Genomic DNA, 20,294 nt, shown 5'->3' on the forward strand with positions numbered 1-20,294 from the left:
CCAATGAATTTTGAATTTTTTCGTTTATGTTTTAGACTTAAGCTGTTTAATTTGTTTTTTAATATACGTTTCATAAGTTGTTCTTTTTTACCTATTAAAGGAATAAATGAAAAAAGTGAATTTTTATATGATTTGTCAATTTATATAATTTCGATAGTACTGGCTCTATTTCATCGCACATCACTGTACATAATTTAAAACTAACAAAAAAAAACGTAAACTTCGGCTGCACTGCTATAATATGCTTCACAATTAAAATTTTTATTCGGCTATATGTTATAGTAATTCTATCTGAAAAATTTATTCTAAGATTGTAGTGTTGCCATGAAAAGTAATTTACGCCAAATTTTGTGAAGCTATCTTGCCAAATAAAAAATTTCCTTACAAAACCTTGATTTTGATCGTTCAGCTGGTATGGAAAATACATATATGCTAATTTGTTCCGAACATGGATTAGTCAAACTTAATGAAGATATCTCGTCAAATAAAAAAGTTTCCATACAAGGAGGGAGGATCAAATATATGTATGTACATACATTAGGGTGATTCAAAAAAAAATTTTTTTTTCGTTTGGTACTCGGAAAAATAGGTTCCTAGACACCTCTAAGAAAGCCTCTCCAAACATGAGTTTTTAATTGTAACGGGAAGGTCCTCCTACATACAGTTTTCTATTTTTTCTTATTATCAGATAGAAAAATTTATATCTCGCTTCCAACTACTTGAAAAAATATCTTGTTCTTTAGTAGATTTTGTAGGAAATTGAATGCTCTACAAAAAAGTTCTATTATGATTTTTTCGTAAACCCAAACGTTTAAAAGATATTAACAGTTAAAGTTTGATTATTTTTGGGAAAGTTTTTTATTTCTTATGAATTTTATAACTCAATGAAAAAAAAATTATTATGAATGATGAAACTTATAGGCTTTCTTAGAGATGTCTAGGAACCTATTTTTCAGAGTGCCAAACGAAAATAAAATTTTTTTTTTTTTGATCCACCTTAATATGCATTGATTTTTGACGATGAATATGTATCTCGTAAACGCTTAACTTAATCGAAAAACCATAAGAGACCATTTTTATAGAGCAGTAAATTTCCTACAAAGCTTTGAGTTTCATCATTCATATTAATTTTTTTCTTATAAAATTCATAAGAAATAAAAAATTTTCCCAAAAATAATCAAACTTTAACTGTAAATATCTTTTAAACGTTTGGGTTTACGAAAAAATCATAATAGACCTTTTTTGTAGAGCATCAATTTCCTACAAAATCTAAGCGAGATAAAAAAAATAGAAAACTGTATGTCGGAGGACCTTATATTTAAAGATCTTTCCTAACATTATCTGACTTGCTTAGCCAACAAGAGTGACTTTTTTGGAAGTATAGACATATTAAATTGTAAGAATGAAAAAATTCTGTAACATTTGCTTCTACTGCTTTTTCTATGGCACATTTTTGTATCTTCTAAAAAAGCAAGTTGTTCATTAAAATAGTAATGGTTGTCGTTAGTGTCAATAAATTAAAAAAAAATTATTAGATAATTGTGACAAACAAATATATTTAAATAATTTACAAATTTTTTGATGAAATTTTTTTGAAAAGCCATTTCTCTTTCACTTTTGGTAGGTAGAGGAAGAAATTGTTCTATTGAGAAATGAGAATTGATAATAAAAATAAAGAAATAAGACAGAACCTAGAAGGAATCGAAGATATAGTAAAATACAGCTCCATAATGATAAAAAATGCTGTAAAATTCAACGATAAAGCAGAAAATCATGAAGTAAAATGTACAAAAATCAATACTATAATATAGACTGATTATACGATTTTTAAAATCAAGTACTAACCATACATAAAAATTATAAGAAAAAAAATTAAATTGTCGCTTACTACACTTAGAAAACAATTGAAGACTATTTGAAAACAATTTGAAAATAAAAAAGTTTAAAAAAGAACCTTTCTTTCTTGGCCGTCTACAAAATGGCGGAATCTGATGTGAACGAATGAAAACTTGCTTAGTTTTGGTGGAGCCGGGTCTAGAAAGTATGTCCGTTCACTAGCAAACACATAAGATTATTCCAGGCACACTACCAAACTGAGCATTATGGTATGGACTTCATTTTCGTACTATGGTGTTAGTGCTACGTATTTGATATATAGCATAATAAACTGAGCTTGGTATGTAAAACTGTTGAAGGAGGTTATGTCATCATTTGTCAGCTAGGAAATGTCTATAAAAAAGACGTTTGAACAGGATAATGACCCAAAACATACGACCAAACTACCTAAAGAGCGGTTTGCATCAGAAAGGATCGACGTAATATCCCGGCCAGAGTAAACACTGGACCTGAATTCAAACAAAAAATTGTTTGAGAATTCCTAAACGAGTTGTAGCAACAGCGAATCCATCAAGTTGAACACAACTTTGGCTAACGTCAAGGAGGCATATGGACAAATCCTAATGAGAGAACGTCAGGATCTAATATTCCGTATGCAACGTCGGTGTATGGATGTAATAAAAATTTTTATTTTCTATTTTTCCTTTAAGAAAATTACTTGTTGTTAAGGGACACTTCACATTACAGATTTACTCATGACGCAGCTCTATGAATGCAATGGAACCAAAAAATTGTAAAGATGGGCAATAAAACACAACCCATTTGATATAAAGTAAATTATACGTCAGGAACTATTTCACTCAACTTTAAGTGTTAGAAGTTGCTAGAATATGCTATAGTAATTCTGGCTGCAACCGATTTTCTGTCGTATACATATGTTATATATTATATATGTTTCCATTCTTAGGACGACGCATAGTATATTTGATTTTGAAGATTTTAAAGAAGGAAATAATAGTCCAACTACAAAAAGTAATATTATAAAAATATTTCTTTTTACACCAAATTTCTTAAAGGAAAAATTATTGATGATTTTGTAGACAGAAATTTTGTGTGTTTTATTGAAAAAAATAACTTCACAATACTTTAGAAACATATGTATATATGCAGATTAATTTTATAAGTATGCACTATTAATATTAAAACTTTAAATTGGCCAATCCACCTACGTAAACTTATAACTGATGACAACGAACGCCATATTAAACTTGCATTGGTGAATGACGTCAGTTTCTTAACACCTAAACGCCATATATGTAAATGTTATACGTTCATACAAACACATGTATGAATATGCCACTCCGAAGAGAAACCCATACCCTATTTTCTCGTCAACTTATGAAGAGAAATAAAAACGTGTTTTGTACCCGTTAAATATGTGGGATAAATAATTATTTCATTTCTGTAAGTATGTATATTTGAGTTGTACAATGAATAAGTTCCAGGTATTATCGTAGGTCATTCTCCTTTAACACAAATTGAAAGGGTAAGAGCAAACTCAAACTTTTCTAATAATTTTACCTTTTTAATATACCTTGCTACAACTTAATTAACAACTATTTATTATATATTTACAATCAACTAAATATTACATTATAAGTTATAAACTGCTTTTTTCTTTACTTAGTTATACATATATGTACATATGTCCAATGCAAATCAAAATATTTTATTTCTAAAGACATATAAATAATATAATAGATTTATAAATATTTGAGATCAGTAATTTAAGAACAACTCTCCTAACTTTTGTAGAACAAATAGTGTAAAAAGTATGATGCCGATATTAGGACATTAAGATATTATTTTGCAAACAAATCAGTAAACCATAATTTGAAGTAACTGAAATGTCAATAAGCATAGTGATATTGAAAAAGCGTATACCTTTATAGTTGAAAAATAATGAAATTTGTGCATAAAATCCATGCACATATATATTTCAATACGCACTGCATAATAAATACCCAAACCCATTCTCTTAGAGAGCAAAAGAGAATTTATTTTCTGAATCAACAAACCTTTTCTCTTTTTATAAGTAAAATTGAGGTTTGAAGTCGGTAGTTATCGACTTCTTATGAATAATGACAATGAATAACAGAAACATATGAGTAGGAGTAAGCGATTTTCGAAACCACTCACAAGTTGTTAAAAAATCGTTATGACGCCATCTAAACATGCGAATACACATTTATTTTTGTTCATGACAATACAGTCGGTTTAATCAAAACTTAATATTAAGGGGCGCTTACATGGTGATGTCATTATATTGGTATAATAGAAAATGATCATATACATACTATATACAGAGATTTAAAATCTGCTCACACAAATTATTGTTAAAAAAATTAATATATTTTACAATAAACTGAATATTCTGCGGACGAATTTTTTAAAACAACCGACAGAAAGTATCACCAAAATACTGTTAAATTTATACATATATGGATTATAAGTCCTCATTATGTAAAAAGCAGTTATTTCAAACTAAGTAAGTTTTCAGACGGGGTACTCAAGAAGATTTGTATGCAATCAACTTATAATCATAGAATTTAAGATACTAGGGCAAAATTTAACTAAAATTCGTTTAGTAGTTTAAGAGATACCCCCGGAAAATCGTTACACGTAATTTATATATACATACATATATATGTAGATTATAGTAGAATATATACTGTAAAGAAAAAATGCACAGCTGTGAGTGAATAATAAGAACTTTCCAACTAAATACAAATATTTCATATTTGCTTTATTTAAGAATGACAAAAGTTGAGATCAAATATAGACTGTGTTTGAAAATATTAAAACGAAAGGTTAGCCGTGCCGCAAAAACTACACAAACAAGTAATGCATTGAAGTAGAACCTCTATTTTAAATATATTCATATTGTTATATATTTATATACATATGCGTACACGGAAAGCTAAAGTATTTTATATATATTTGAATATAAATTATATCATTATAATGGGACTTAAAAAAGACGGAAACAAAACAAAACAATCGCTTTGATTTACCTTTAAATTGTGTCAAAGCATCTTCATAGCCACCCACAGGCAACGGTTGCTGTGAGGGCACTGAGGAATGTTTGGCTTTTTTTGCTGGACTAGTTTCCACATTGAAATCAATATCTCCAATTCTTGCCTTTTCTTGTAAAACAGGTATTTGAACTGCATGCTGTGAATAATAAGCAATATTTTGCCGACCATGTTTCTGTGAGCTGGCGTGGTTTTGGTTGTGTGGGTTGTCTGGGTGATGGTGTTTCGAGTTTTTCCGCACCTGCGGTGATGACGCAATTGACGGCTCATTGCTTATATCGTTGGGATCGAAGCCCAATCGTTCTTTATAATATGCGTGGGATGTCATTACCAAATCTACTACACAAAATTAAATTATCACGTCTAAAATTTAGAATCCTTTCAAATTTAGATATTCAACCTTTTTGGGCACGGTTTAATTTTGGTTTGGTTCGGTTAAATTTTTTAATTTTACTTTTTTAACTTAACTGACCTTAAAAAGTTTTTAAATTAAATTATCTTGAAATTAATCATTGTCTATTGAATTAGAATAATCGTATTTCCGTACAAAACAATACAGAGATATTAAAGTTATATTGTAAACTTTTTCATAAATTTTGCAAATAAAAAAGCTTAATTTATATTCATTATTTTCAATAAAATTTTCTTTATTAAAAAAACAGAAACACGTACTTTGATTAGTAAATCGAAACTTTCTTAACATGGAATAATTGAAAAACGTCGACAATCAGACATTGTCGTCGATAAACGATAAAAATTACTCTGTTGCAAACAAATAACAAATGAAATTTACTACGTTTCAAATCGTATTAACCAGCTTCATGCAACAGGTTTTCTACAAAGAGAAATGTATCTGTGAAAAAGGTCGAAGGTTTTGTTTGGTGTATACATCAGCGTTTGTCAGCACATTTTCACTAATTAATAGTTTTATTTTATCATTGCAATTGTATAAAATCAACAGTCTGCGGTTTTCACTATTTAATACATATACTTAGCACCTTATTTTCATCTAAAGGAAGTTTTTTTTTTTAAATTTCAATAACGAAATCTATTTACACGCAATATATTATGTTTGGTACAATAAACAATTTTCTTCAATAAACGTGCGACACGACAGTTCGTTCCAGACTGAGTAAAAGATAAAAACGAACGCTGATTATACGGTTGACTAATACCAGTAAAACAGACGAGTTGCGTTGAGAGTTGTCATAACCTTGAGTAACTCGCCATTTATTTAAAGAGTAACTATTGGGTATGTTGTACGATCAAAGCCAACTACTTCACAATATCAATAAGAGAGAACTCAATGATAAATATTTATATACATAATTTTTTTAAGAGTTAATTAAGATTCTCCTACAATCTATTTAGCCAAAATTACTTATTTTTATTATAACAATAAGCTTTCAGCAAAAACAATTCATGCACATATGTAGAAAACTTCAATAATAGCAATAATCATAATAATAATAACAGTAATACATTTTACATCAGGCCAAAGTTTTCTAAATACAAACAAGTCGCAAATAAATAACTTCTGGCCAGCTCTGGTACATAGGTGGATGCATAAATAACCTTACGAATTTATATACTACATATAATATTAGCTAATTAGTAATTATGAGTGCGAATTTATTACCTTGCTTGATGAAGGTATAGTTAATCCAAATTTTTTTAAATCGAAGATGGCACTAATAGCTTAATAAGTTAGCATTCGATAGCTGTCTACAGGGGAATGATTTACAAGTTGGTGATCCTCGCTCCTTTATCAATAATAGTATACATTGTGTGAAAAAAGCTCACGGAAATTGTAATTAAATTCCCCGGGTAAATGTTCAAAAAACAATTTATTTACAGCGGCTAATTAAGTCAATACACCTCAGTAATGCAAAGAATTTGTCACAAATTTCGTGTGCAGAATCGTTGCAAATGTTGGAGGAAGCGGTGATTCAGTTTTATCAAAAACACAAGCCTACGTATGGTACAAAGTGAAGGACGATGTTTGAAAATCGTCAAGGCAGGAGAACTCGACAACTTTCGAATTTCTGTTCGAATAATTTTGGTGGGTATTTTGGGTAAGAATCGCGTTGTTGCTTTACTTGTCCCGCTATAGCCGATTTTTTTTTTCAAACAGAGTACTGTAAACAGGTCTCTTTGGACATGCTTGATCGTGCGAATCCCGATCCCACATTCATGGAGAGCATTATTACTGCCTAAACCCATGTCTCATAGGTTTATGAGTTTGGCATGCAAACAAGTCAACAATCATCGGAATAGAACCCGTTTTCACTCGATCGAAGAGATAAAACAAAATTAGCTGAAGGAGTTAAAGGCCATCCTTAAAAATGCTTATTGTATATACATATATTACATAGAGTGAGGATTACTTTAAAGGCAAGAAAATAAATATTGATGGAAAATTAAATATTTTGCGTTTTAGTTACAATTTCCGGATATTTTTTTTGTCACAAAGTAGAAAGTAAGAAGAATAACAAATAATGGTACATTAAGATGATTGATATTTATTATTAAAATTATAAAATAATGTGAAAATAAATGAGAAATTTAAAACTTATTTTTTCGAAAGTTAAACCTTAAAATATAATTAAACGTGTTGTTTGAACCCACCAACCGACTATTTGTTTTTAGTACAACCACCAATAATATCAGGTTTTCCACGCACAAATTACAATTATTATACTCCGGCAACATGTTGTTACATATTATAGTATAATAGTTTTGTTCACCTAACGGTTGTATGTATCACCTTAAACGAGTCAAGATAGATATAGGGTTATATATACATATAAATGATAAAAATGACGAGACGGGTTGAAATTCTAGTAGCTGCCTGAATATATGTACGTCAGACCCAAAAGCACAAAAATTATTATTAACATAAATAAAAACAATATTAACAAATGAATTTATTTAACGAAAAATTTATATTACTGTTAATATTTTTTTATGTACGAGGAGACGAACTAACTATTAAAAATCGCAACTGAGCGGTTAATTTTTTAATAAAATAAATGATCATAATACTGGTATGTACCAAATGTTTGTGTGAAATAAGTTTAAATTATTCGATAATAATTATTCATAAATAATATGCATTTAGCTTAATTTTAACTTTTAACATAAATTTCTATAGCTTGCCATAAGAAGACATGTAATACCCAAAAATGGTTAAGAGAAGGTTAAACTCTTAATACTTCGTCTAATATCTGATAAAAAATACGTCAATATCCCAAAAAAACCACATTTGCAGTTCGAAGGGCACGGAACTAGGGTTTATTAACTTCCTCTAATTATTCAACAGTTAAATACAGATATAAAAATTCACCCACCCACTTACATAAGGCCCTCGCACTACAAATGTGCACATTATACTTTTTAATTACGGGAATAATTAGGAAATAAATGCGCATAAATACTGTTCCACTTTACCCAAAATATTCATTATAACGAAAAATCACAATAAACAACTTTTCTTTAACTAAAAAATCCACTTTCGTATAAATTGTAACAATACATTTCAAACTGTAAATTAAAAGTACATTTCTTGTTTTAAAAATTTTTAATATCAAAATGTTTAACGTCAAATTAAGGTACAAAACCTGCAATTGGTATTCAGAATCACAACTAGGGCAGCATTTCGTAATACAGTACGATTATGTAACCAAGACCACCCAACATATCTTATATTAAAAACTACTAAAAGCGCTGTCGTTGAAGTTGTTTACTGTCGAAATTTTGACATCATAGACAAAAATTCAATATTAAGACCTAGTCTGAACTTATTCATACAGTCTGTGATTTAGAAGGGAAAAAGTATTATGTAGTGACGAAGCAAGAAAGGCTTTGGAGATATATAAGTTTACAATTTTTAGTATGTAACCAATTCCATTGCACATCATCATTGTCAAGCGATCATCCCCGTTTGGTTTTGAATAAAGGCTACGAGTTATACATAAGTGCATATAAGGTGTAACTGTGCACAGGAAGCTATGCTGGTGCTCCATTAAATTTAATTGGTGCGTAAAGGTTGCAGGTAGGGAAGTTCATGTGAGAGAGAAGAGTCAACGAACAATATGACTAGGTTGGCCGGTTTTTTAATTTCGGGGAACATACCGTGTTATAAGTTAGATATTTCACTTTTAATTAGAATTAGAAAAAAATTTTACTTGGTTGCACCTGTTCAGGCTATAACAAGTAAGGGCTAAGATGGAGTGTAACCGAGCATTTTATACTCTCGCAAAGTGATATATGGAATTTCCGTTAATTAAAAGAAGGCCAGAGAATATCCTGTTACTAGAAAGAAATTGTTTGCTGAATTTCAATAAGCTTCCTTACACTTCAATCAATACAATCGGTCGACCAGAAGTTCAAAAATATTTACATCCGGTATATGTCGGCTAAGGAATATATGAAACAAATTGTACCTCTTTTCGTATATGGCACTAGGGCATACTGTCATCACAAAAATTGTATCCCGAAATATCAATACTAGACCAGATTGAACGATATGTTCGGTAAAAAATTAACCATATGCTCTGGGGTTTAAATTTTTGGTGTTTCGGTCCTTGAAAAGTTATAGTCCGAATTCGACAATTTTTGGCGTTTTGTAAAGAATGAACCAGATGGACTTTGAAAGTTTGTTATATGGGAAGTAGACGTGGTTATCATCCGATTCGTGACCACAGTATGGTATGTGATATAAATGTTTGGGTGATCTCGCACAATAAATTTTATGATATTGGTCAATTTCGTGAGTTATCGCACTTCTCAATCATTTTAACCAAATTTACTTATTTTTATTATAAGAGTGAGCTTTCCGCAAAAAACAATACATGCACATATGTATGTATATAGAAAACTTAAATCAAAGTTTTCTAAATACAAAAAAGTCGCAAATAAGGAAGGCTATTTAGTAATTTTGAGTGCGAATTTATTACCTTCCCTGATGAAGGTATAGTTAATCCAATTTTTTTTAAGCCGAAGATGGCACTAATAGCTTAATAGGTTAGCATTCAATAGCTGTCTACAGGGGAATGATTTACAAGTTGGTGATCCTCGCTCCTTTATCAATAATAGTATACATTGTGTGAAAAAAGCTCACGGAAATTGTAATTAAATTCCCCGGGTAAATGTTCAAAAAACAATTTATTTACAGCGGCTAATTAAGTCAATACACCTCAGTACCACAAATTTAGTATTTCTAACCAAATTTCGAGTGCAGAATCGATGCGAATGTTGGAGGATAAAAGTGAAGGATATGGTGCTTGAAAATTGTCATGCAAATGTAAGATAGATGGCAGGAGAACTCTCTCTCTCTCGCGAGTCCGTTCGAATAATTGCTTCACTCGTCCCGCTATAGCTGATTTTTTTTTCAAACAGAGTACTGTAAACATGTCTCTTTGGACATGCTAACTGCCTATGAGACATGGGTTTATGAGTTTGACATACAAACGAGTCAAAAATCATAGGAATATAAGGGGCATTACAAAGTAAAAAGGACTTTTTGAATCATCGGTTTTTCAACGGTTGGAAGTGAAGTTATTGCGTATTAATTGTTAGTATGTTTGTGTTATCGGTGCGAAAATTAGCTTCGAACAAAGAGCCAACATTAAATTTTGTTTTAGAGTTGGTAAAACTTTTACCGAAACGTTTCAATTGACGAAACAAGTTTATGGCGATGATTGCCTATCCCGTAGCAGAGTGCACGAGTGATTTCAACGTTTTCAAAGTTGTCGTGAGGACATAAATGACGACCAACATGTGGGCCAATCAAAATCCGTAATCACCGGAAACTCCATCGAAACTGTGCGTGAATTCATCAAAAATCAGCCAAAATCATCATGGAAATTCATGGAAATTGAATTGAACATCCCCAAAACATCGATTTATCGCATACCACTAAAACTACTATCTTTATGATTTCTAATAGTTAGATTATAACTATTAGTTAATGAGATATGAGTGAAGCAACTTGTGTTAGTTTACAAAAAAAATGGATTATAAAGCATTTCATGTGTTAATAAAGTATTGCTTTTTAGGGGAAAATACTGTTGAATTTAGGCTCTGCACTAGGGAAATCAACCGTTGAAAAAAGGTTTGCTAAGTTGGAAAGAAGCGAAATGAGCACTGAGGACAATGATGCCCTAAAGAGGTGAAAGCCATGTGCAAAGTGGCTGCCTCATAATCTAACAAAAGCAACGAATTGCTGATTCTGAGGAGTGTTTGAGTGAGAAACATGGCTTCATCATTTCACACTCGAGTCCAATCGACATTGTACTTCGCGTTTTTGCGAATCGGTATTTTTTTTTTCTGTAAGTTGGTAGTACATCTATGCTAAATTTCACGTCAAAATATTTATTAGTATTTGAGATACGCGTCGTTTTGTGAGGCTCTAAAAGTGAATTCTTCGATTTTTACTTAGTCTGAATTTATTGAACAAAGAAGTGTGATAATGCACCATCTCGTTATTTCAATTGATTTGATTTATATGAATTTATTAAAACTGTAAATCGGTAAAATTGATGTTTTTCAGTAAATGTGGAATTTCGGGTTAATTATATACCATTTACAAGAAAATCAACTTTAGATCTAAATCAAAGAAAGTGAAGTTATTTCGATTGAATTTGTTAAATCTGTAAGAACATGAATATTTTATTTCAGTAAATCAGTTAAACTATCGTAAGTTTTAAGTTGCATCAAACAGAAGAGTGTGCTATATACATATTAGCAATCTCGGTTCAGTATTTACATATGTATGTGTATCTTTATAGATATTATATATTATAGGTTGTCAAAAAAGTATTGCGGTATTTTCGCTAGTCGGCGCTGAAAGCGCATAGTTCTAGTTTTAGTCGCATCGGGTCATGCTATACCTTTTTGGAAAGCTCATTTCACGCGCTAACACGTGTTTGATTGTCGTTTCTTTTAAGTCGTTCGTGAGTTATAGCGCCGCAAACATGGAGCAAAATAAAGAGAAAATACGGCATATTTTACAGTACTACTACGATAAAGGCAAAAATGCATCTCAAGCCGCCAGTAAAATTTGTGCAGTTTATGGACCCGATAAAGTTTCCATTTCCACCGCACAACGATGGTTTCAACGTTTTCGTTCTGGTGTAGAGGTGGTCGATGCGCCACGCTCCGGAAGGCCTGTCGTCGAAAATTGCGATAAAATCGCTGAATTGGTCGAAAGAGACCGGCATAGTAGCAGCCGTAGCATCGGTCAAGAGCTGGGCATGAGTCACCAAAAATTCATTTCAATTTCAATAAAAAAAAAAAAATCAATAAAAATACCGCAAGACTTTTTTGACAACCCATTATATCAAGGGTTTCCAATAACAGTGATATGATTCCTTTTTAAAAATAACTAACTATCAAGGAAATTGAAATGTTTTTTGAATTAATATAAAGTCCAAACGATATAATTAAGTTCTGAATTTAACATCATTCAAATGGCATCTACTTTTGTAGGAACGAATGCCATGAACCCAATTTTTGAGTACTTTTTCCACTAAATCAAGTCGTATGTTATGAATAGCCCGTTCAATATTGACTTCTAAAGCTGAAGTTAGTGTAGTTTATTTCTAAAGACCAGTGACTTCAAATAACCCCACAAGAAGTAGTCTAATGATCACAACTTTTTGGAGTCCACTCAATGTCGCTTTCCATTGACAGTAACGGTGTCATTAGCTTTATTTCGAAAGAAGTACGGACCGATGATTCCACGCGACCAAAAACCACACCAAACTGTCAATTTAGGTGAATAAGGACTACGTCGAATAAAATTGTCCTCTACATTTTGTTCCTTACTGTGCAACAAAAAATTTCAAATAAAAAAAAATTATCTTAGTAGTACTGGAATAAATGCTAGAAAATGTTATGCGTCCCTTAGAGTCAATAAAAATGTATTTAACGCGAAAATGGCAAGCGGATTTGAAGTGCGCGAAAAAACCATTTAATATTTTTAAAAAGAAACCGCAGTGATATTTTAAGAAAATTGCCGAAGAGGTAGGGATCTAACCCTAAAACCATTTCTTGCATTACTAATGCTGCCTAATGGATGACGAGACCTGCGATTTAGCGGACTTTTCTCAGCTACCTGGTCAGGAATTTTATACAGCCGATTTTCGAGGAAATGTTCCTAAAAAATTCAAAGCCAAGAAAGTGACAAAATTTCCAAAGAAATTTCTTGTGAGGCAAGCAATTTGCGGTTGTGGTAAAAGAAGCAGCTCATTCGATACATCGGGTCCAATCAACAGCGAAATACAGTTATGTGAAAAATAATAAGGACAGTTGATGAAATTAATGTACATACAGAAATGTGGGGAAATCCACGGCAATTAACTAATCAAATTTATTGAGAACAAATTAAAAATAAGTTTTTTTTAGTTTTGCCCATATTTTGCTATATTTTGTATTTTATTTACATTGCATGCAGGACACTTCGTGATTTATTAAAAAATACAATATTAAGTAAAAAAAGTAACTAGTTTTCAATCAGAAGTGATGATATTAATTACTTATTAGTTTAATATTTTGTTGAAAATCTCTTGTTATTTAAAATTGATAAACACCGTTTGGGCATAGAATCAACTAGGCAGGCGGAGACTGGAATTGCATTCCATGAAAATTGAATAAGTTGAAAAAGCTCTTCATTATTACTTGAGCACTTTTCTATTAACGACGGTGGCCACTCTTTTGTACACTTAGCCTTGTTTTTAGGGTCGTTTTCCTGCATAAATATCCACCTAAGTGGCATGTTGTCTTCAAGATACTGTAGCATAAATTCTTGTAGTATTGCCACATAATCGGTTGCCTTCATAGTCCTCTGTATCCTATGCAGCGACCCCAGATCATTGTATGAAACCGATCTCCAAACCATAATGTTTCCGTCAACATGTTTAACGGTCTTTATCGTATACTTAGGGTTATAGGCAGCATTATTCGGTCTTCTTACATAATGAATACCTCGATCAGAATTAAATAAGTTGACTTTTGTTTCGTCAAACCCGAGAATGTTACGTAATTTTTTTTTAGGCCAAAGGATATGTCCCTCGGCAAACCTAAGCTTTTGTTGCACGTACTTTTTTGACAACATAGACCTTTTCTCATGCTTCGGCTCTTCTGATTTTCCTTTATAAGTACTTTGCGGTTAGTTGATGGATCAAATTACATTTTATAAGTTTTGACGAATAGAATAGAATGAATAGATTTTTCTTAACATAGCAAACTAAATTTTCTTGAGAAACAACGCTATTTTTGACTTCCTGGCGCGTGTTTTAATCTGGGAAACCCATTTTACTGCTTGTTCAACCAGTGTTTTGGAAGTATCAGTAAATTTGTTACTTTTCTGTACAAATTTCCTGGTTTCACTAAATATTTAATATGTTCTTGAGTTTTCGGATCGCAGTGCTTAACATTTCCTATATTGGTAAAATAAAAAGAAAAAAAAGGTTTAAATTGATTGATATTAAAACCAAAAGCATTATTCTTGCCTTATCTCTGCAAAAAAAACATAGTTTCGTAAAACTATTTTCGTTACTGATTTAAATAGCACGCTGTCCTTAAAACTGCTTGCGTACTTTATTAAGATCAAAATGGCTTTTTACGAAATCTGTGCAAATACTTTGCATTTGTCTAACCGAATCTGTTTTTATAAATACTGTGATCAAAAAGGCCTTTAAGACTTTTAAAGAAAGTGGTCTTCAGCAGCTATGAGAGTATCGGATACTACCATAAAAGCACTAATGAAAATGAAAAATATAATTATTGGTTTTTCCCCCTTTTTTTCAAATTTAAAATGATTTTTTTAATAAAATATTTTAGCTAATAAAAATTTGACTACTGCACACTGGTCGATTTCATATGCCAAAAATAAAAAAAAATAAAATTTGAAATTTACCACGGTTTGTATTAAAAATATTAAAAAAAAACAATAAAACTAACGTTAAATACATTTTTGCTCTATCCCATTCGTACGCGCAACGAAAAGCGAGATAAGTGAGAGAATAGAAACACGCGGACTGTGAAGTGAAAATATTAAATAAATATTATCTCTTATAAAAAATTAAATTGCAATATAAAATCTTGTTTAATCGCCATAAATCGAAATGAATATTAAGAAGAAAGGTATATGTTATATAGCAAGTGGCTTTTATTTAATAATATATTGTTTTATTGTTTAAAACTATTATTTTACAAGTGCCTTTTCGAGTGGAATGTTTTTCTTTATACATCGATTTAAGTTATACAAAAAATTGTGATCCCTGTCTCGCCCTCAAATGAGTCAAGTTTGTTTATATTAATTAATGTTTTCTAAGTCTATGCTTTTGATTTCAGCTGCCACCTTTGCCCTTTTCTTTGTTATTCATATTAATCTACCAGTCATGCAGATTTTTTGTGTAATTTTTCATAATTTTTTGTATTTACGTGTATGTGTACACCTGTATATTTTATTATTTTTTACGTTTTTTTCGTCATATATACTTGAGCTTTGGTTTTCATTTTATCATTTTCTAGGCACATCATATCAGTGTAAACTTTCACTCGTATATATTTTTGAATTTTGGTGTTAAGAAAATTTGTGAATAATATCAAATCATAATAGCAAATTTAATAAAGCATCAGTATCTACTTATTAGAAGCTTCGTTTACAAAAAACTTGATATTAACATTTTATACTGCTATGATAACATTTTAAAGGAAAAACAGTTATCCTGAGGAAAATGTGGCTTTGATGGCAGTTCTGGGCAGAGCGAATATAAGCAGAAATTTGTAAGACAAGAATTTATTTGTCACGACATACATATGTCCTCTACAACTAATAATAAAATCGCAAAATGATGAAGAGCGCAAACAAATTTAGAAAAACTCCAAACCTTTGTCTACTCACTATTGCCGTTCTGTTCGAATTCAATTTCAAAATGAAACACTCCAATCAACCCTAAATGCACTAGATTTGATCTAGATCCTGCAAGCGAATTAACTTCAAAATATTACTGGTATTATCTTCCTTCGTCAGCCCATAAATTTTAATTCACGCTCCCGATGTTATTCAATATGCATCAGTTTCAATCGGAGAGCTCTCAGAATAATCTGCTGAGAAAAAACAAGAAGGACGTTAAGATGTATCGACTAAACATACACGAAAGAACTAACGGGCCGCTACAAATCAGGACTTGCTAAACCGATTACATTTGAGCTTAGATCCTTTCATCACCATTCAAAGAAAGTAATGCAAAAGTAAATCAATTTTATTAAAATCAGTTTTTGATTTAGTTGAATAATATTCAAAAAATTCCTTTTTTCGTTTATCAACTTTTTTAATTTAATATAATTTTTTAAAATTAGTTACTATAGGGGGTGGCGGAGTGGGAAACGGGAGATGGAGATTTTAAAAAGCTTTGGCAAAAGTGTCACTTTTATACGAGGGACATTTCAAAGTAAAAAGGACTTTTTGAATCTAGCGCCCCCTGGTGGCGTCATCTATATGTCGACTGGTGCGATAGAATCTGCTATCTTTATCGATTGTCCAGTGAAAATTGCATGATATTTCATGGATTGGAAGTGAAGTTATTGCGTTTTAAGTGTCAGTATGTTTGTGTTATCGGTGCGAAAATGAGCTTCGAACAAAGAGCCAACATTAATTTTTTTTTTAAATTGGTAAAACTCTTACTGAAACGTTTCAATTGATGAAACAAGTTTATGGCGATGATTGCCTATCTCGTAGCAGAGTGCACGAGTGGTTTCAACGTTTTCAAAGTGGACGTGAGGGCATAAATGACGACCAACATGTGGGCCAATCAATATCCGTGATCACCGGAAATTCCATCGAAACTGTGCGTGAATTCATCAAAAATCAGCCGAAATCACATTTTAACTATTAACCACTCCCCGTAATCACCTGATATGGCACCGTGTGACTTCTTCCTTTTCGGAAAAATGCATTTGCCCACGAAAGGAGAGCATTATGCAGACGTAGAGGCCATTCGAAGGGCTTGCACCGGCATACTGGCGGCCATACCGGCTAACGAGCTAAAACACTCGTTCGACATGCTTTTGGACCGTGCAAAAAGCTGTATTGAAGCAGGAGACTATTTTGAATAAAAAAAATTGATTTTGCCGAAAAAAACATTTGTTCTGTTTTTTAAGTCCTGTTTTCTTTGGAACGCACCTTGTATAGACAGTGGAAGTATTTTTGGCCGCTGATTCCATACAAGACCGACCACTATATACTGGTTTTAAAGTTATTTCATTATTGTAACGGACAATTTTATTCGACGCAGTCTATATAATGGTTGTTCATGAATAATTTGTGGACTAAAAAACGTGCCGGATCGGTGAACAGAAAACGCAGATAAGCCTACGTGTTATATAAAATAAACCGAATATGAGCGAATTAGCAAACGAGATTGTGATACAATCCTGGCTGTATGTGTGCTGAGCAGGTTGTAAAATTTTTATACTCTCGCAACAATGTTGCTAAGGAGAGTATTATAGTTTTGTTCACATAACGGTTGTTTGTAAGTCCTAAAACTAAAAGAGTCAGATATAGGGTTATATATACCAAAGTGATCAGGGTGACGAGTAGAGTCGAAATCCGGTTGTCTGTCTGTCCGTCCGTCCGCCCGTGCAAGCTGTAACTTGAGTAAAAATTGAGATATCATGATGAAACTTGGTACACGTATTCCTTGGCTCCATAAGAAGGTTAAGTTCGAAGATGGGCAAAATCGGCCAACTGCCACGCCCACAAAATGGCGAAAACCGATAACCTATAAAGTGTCATAACTAAGCCATAAACAAAGATATTAAAATGAAATTTGGCGCAAAGGATCACATTAGGGAGGGGCATATTTGGATGTAATTTTTTTGGAAAAGTGGGTGTGGCCCCGCCCCTACTAAGTTTTTTGTTAATGTCTCGGAAACTACTATAGCTATGTCAACCAAACTCTATAGAGTCATTTCCTTCAGACATTTCCATATACAGTTCAAAAATGGAAGAAATCGGATAATAACCACGCCCACCTCCCATACAAAGGTTATGTTGAAAATCACTAAAAGTGCGTTAACCGACTAACAAAAAACGTCAGAAGCACTAAATTTTACGGAAGAAGTGGCAGAAAGAAGCTACACCCAGGCTATTTTTAAAAATTGAAAATGGGCGTGGCCTCGCCCACTTATGGACCAAAAACCATATCTCAGGAACTACTAGACCGATTTCAATGAAATTCGGTATATAATACTTTCTTAACACCCTGATGACATGTACGAAATATGGGTGAAATCGGTTTACAAACACGCCTTCTTCCAATATAACGCTATTTTGAATTCCATCTGATGCCTTTTCTCAATAATAAGAGTATATACATTAGGAACCAATGATGATAGCGGAATAAAACTTTACACAAATACGGTATTTGAAAAATATGTAAATGACGGATAATGAAATCTCGATTATTACTTTATCGTGCGAGAGTATAAAATGTTCGGTGACACCCGAACTTAGCCCTTCCTTACTTGTTAATTCAGTATTTTATTAAAAACTATATATTTTTTTTTAATAAGATAATTTTAATTTAAAAAAATATTCGATTCCATATTTTTTCACAAAAAATACTTTCTTATTTCTTATTATTCTTCTTTTGACAAACAACTGAAAATTCAAAATAATTGAAAACAAGAATCAGCTGTTACTTAAGCACGGGAGACTTATCCCATTTTCAGTACTCACCCCTCAGGGGTACTCACAACCTGTCATAAAGCATCGTAAAATCATAAGATTATAAATTTTTACACTAGTTTAAAAAAAATGTTTTTGGTTTACATACAAAAATGTGTTTACACAATTACAATTCTCAATGTTTTCGGATCGTTATAACTCATAACTTTATGAGACTATGTGAAACACCTAATTATTTTCTTGTTTTATCTTAAGCACAACTTATTGTGTTTTTGTTTTTTTTTTTTAATAAACCGAATAGAGCGGAAGCATTTATCCAATCGAATTAGCAAACGTGAGACAATAAAAATTGAGATATCTTGAAGAAACTTGGTGCGCGGGTTCCTTAGTACAAAAAAGATTACGAGTTTGTAGATGGGCGTGATCAGACCACTGTCACGCCCACAAATCGCCATTGACCGAAAACCTATAAAGTGTCATAACTAAACCATAAATTTATGAGTGCTGGTGTGAAAATTAAAATTCTTTTTTATTTTTTTATTATTATTATCTTTTTTTTGATCTCGTATTTAGAGTTGTGTATTGATATGGCGGGGTTACGTACTACCACGGGGAGCTTTAGACCTGGCAAATCAACAACCGACCAGGTATTCACCATGCGCCAAACCTTGGAAAAGACTCGTGAAAGGAGAATCGGCACACACCACCTCTTCGTCGATTTCAAAGCTGCTTTCGACAGCACGAAAAGGAGCTGCCTTTATGCCGCGATGTCTGAATTTGGTATCCCCGCAAAACAAATACGGCTGTTAAACTGACGTTGAGCAACACTAAAAGCTCCGTTAGGATCGGGAAGGAGCTCTCCGAGGCGTTCGATACCAAGCGAGTTTTCAGACAAGCCGACTCCCTTTCATGTGACTTCTTCAAGCTACTTTTGGAGAAAATAATTGGAGTTCCAGAAGAAGAAGGTACCATCTTCTGTAAGAGTATGCAGCTGCTGTTGATATCATTGGTCTCAACACCGGCGCCGTTAGATCGGGAAGGACCTCTCCGAGCCGTTCGATACCAAACGAGGTTTCAAACAAGGCGACTCCCTATCGTGCGACTTCTTCAACCTGCTGCTGGAGAAAATAGTTCGAGCTGCAGAACTTAATTGAACAGGTACAATCTTTTATAAGAGTGTACAGTTGCTGGCGTATGCCGATGATATTGATATCATCGGCCCCAACACCCGCGCCGTTAGTTCTGTTTTCTCCAGACTGGGCAAGGAAGCAATGCAAATGGGTCTGGTAGTGAACGAGGGCAAGACGAAATATCTCCTGTCATCAAACAAACAGTCGTCGCACTCGCGACTTGGCTCTCACGTCACTGTTGACAGCCATAACTTTGAAGTTGTAGATAGTTTCGTAAATTTGGGAACCAGCATAAACACCACCAACAGGTGTAACTTCGGACTGAATAGGCAATTGAAAAGTAAAGTCCTCTCTCAACGAACAAAAACCAAACTCTATAAGTGGCTCATAATTCCCGTCCTGCTATATGGTGCAGAGGCTTGGACGATGACATCAACTGATGAATCGAGGTAGAGAGGTTTCGAGAGAAAAGTTCTGCGAAAGATTTATGAACATTGACATAGTTCAGCGAATTAAAAGACAGCGGCTACGCTG

At 32.5% G+C, this 20,294-nt stretch overlaps 1 protein-coding gene across 21 annotated transcripts in view; it reads right to left on the reverse strand.

Annotated features, from left to right (window-relative positions):
* LOC126754486 (microtubule-actin cross-linking factor 1) overlaps nucleotides 1-20,294 on the reverse strand; it is a 147,588-nt gene that overhangs the window by 112,433 nt on the left and 14,861 nt on the right. For 9 of the 21 annotated variants that reach the window (XM_050466487.1, XM_050466493.1, XM_050466494.1 and 6 more), the window contains exon 1: nucleotides 4,911-5,274. The exons of 4 other annotated variants lie outside the window; for them this stretch is intronic. In XM_050466487.1, the coding sequence (XP_050322444.1) occupies nucleotides 4,911-5,259 (349 nt within the window). In that variant the 5' untranslated portion in view covers nucleotides 5,260-5,274. Of the gene's footprint in view, nucleotides 1-4,910; nucleotides 5,317-20,294 lie in introns of those variants that run through there. 8 more of the 21 variants (XM_050466477.1, XM_050466476.1, XM_050466472.1 and 5 more) reach the window with 3 other exon arrangements.

This window comes from Bactrocera neohumeralis, chromosome 4 (genome assembly GCF_024586455.1).
Source record: "Bactrocera neohumeralis isolate Rockhampton chromosome 4, APGP_CSIRO_Bneo_wtdbg2-racon-allhic-juicebox.fasta_v2, whole genome shotgun sequence".
Taxonomy (NCBI): domain Eukaryota; kingdom Metazoa; phylum Arthropoda; class Insecta; order Diptera; family Tephritidae; genus Bactrocera; species Bactrocera neohumeralis.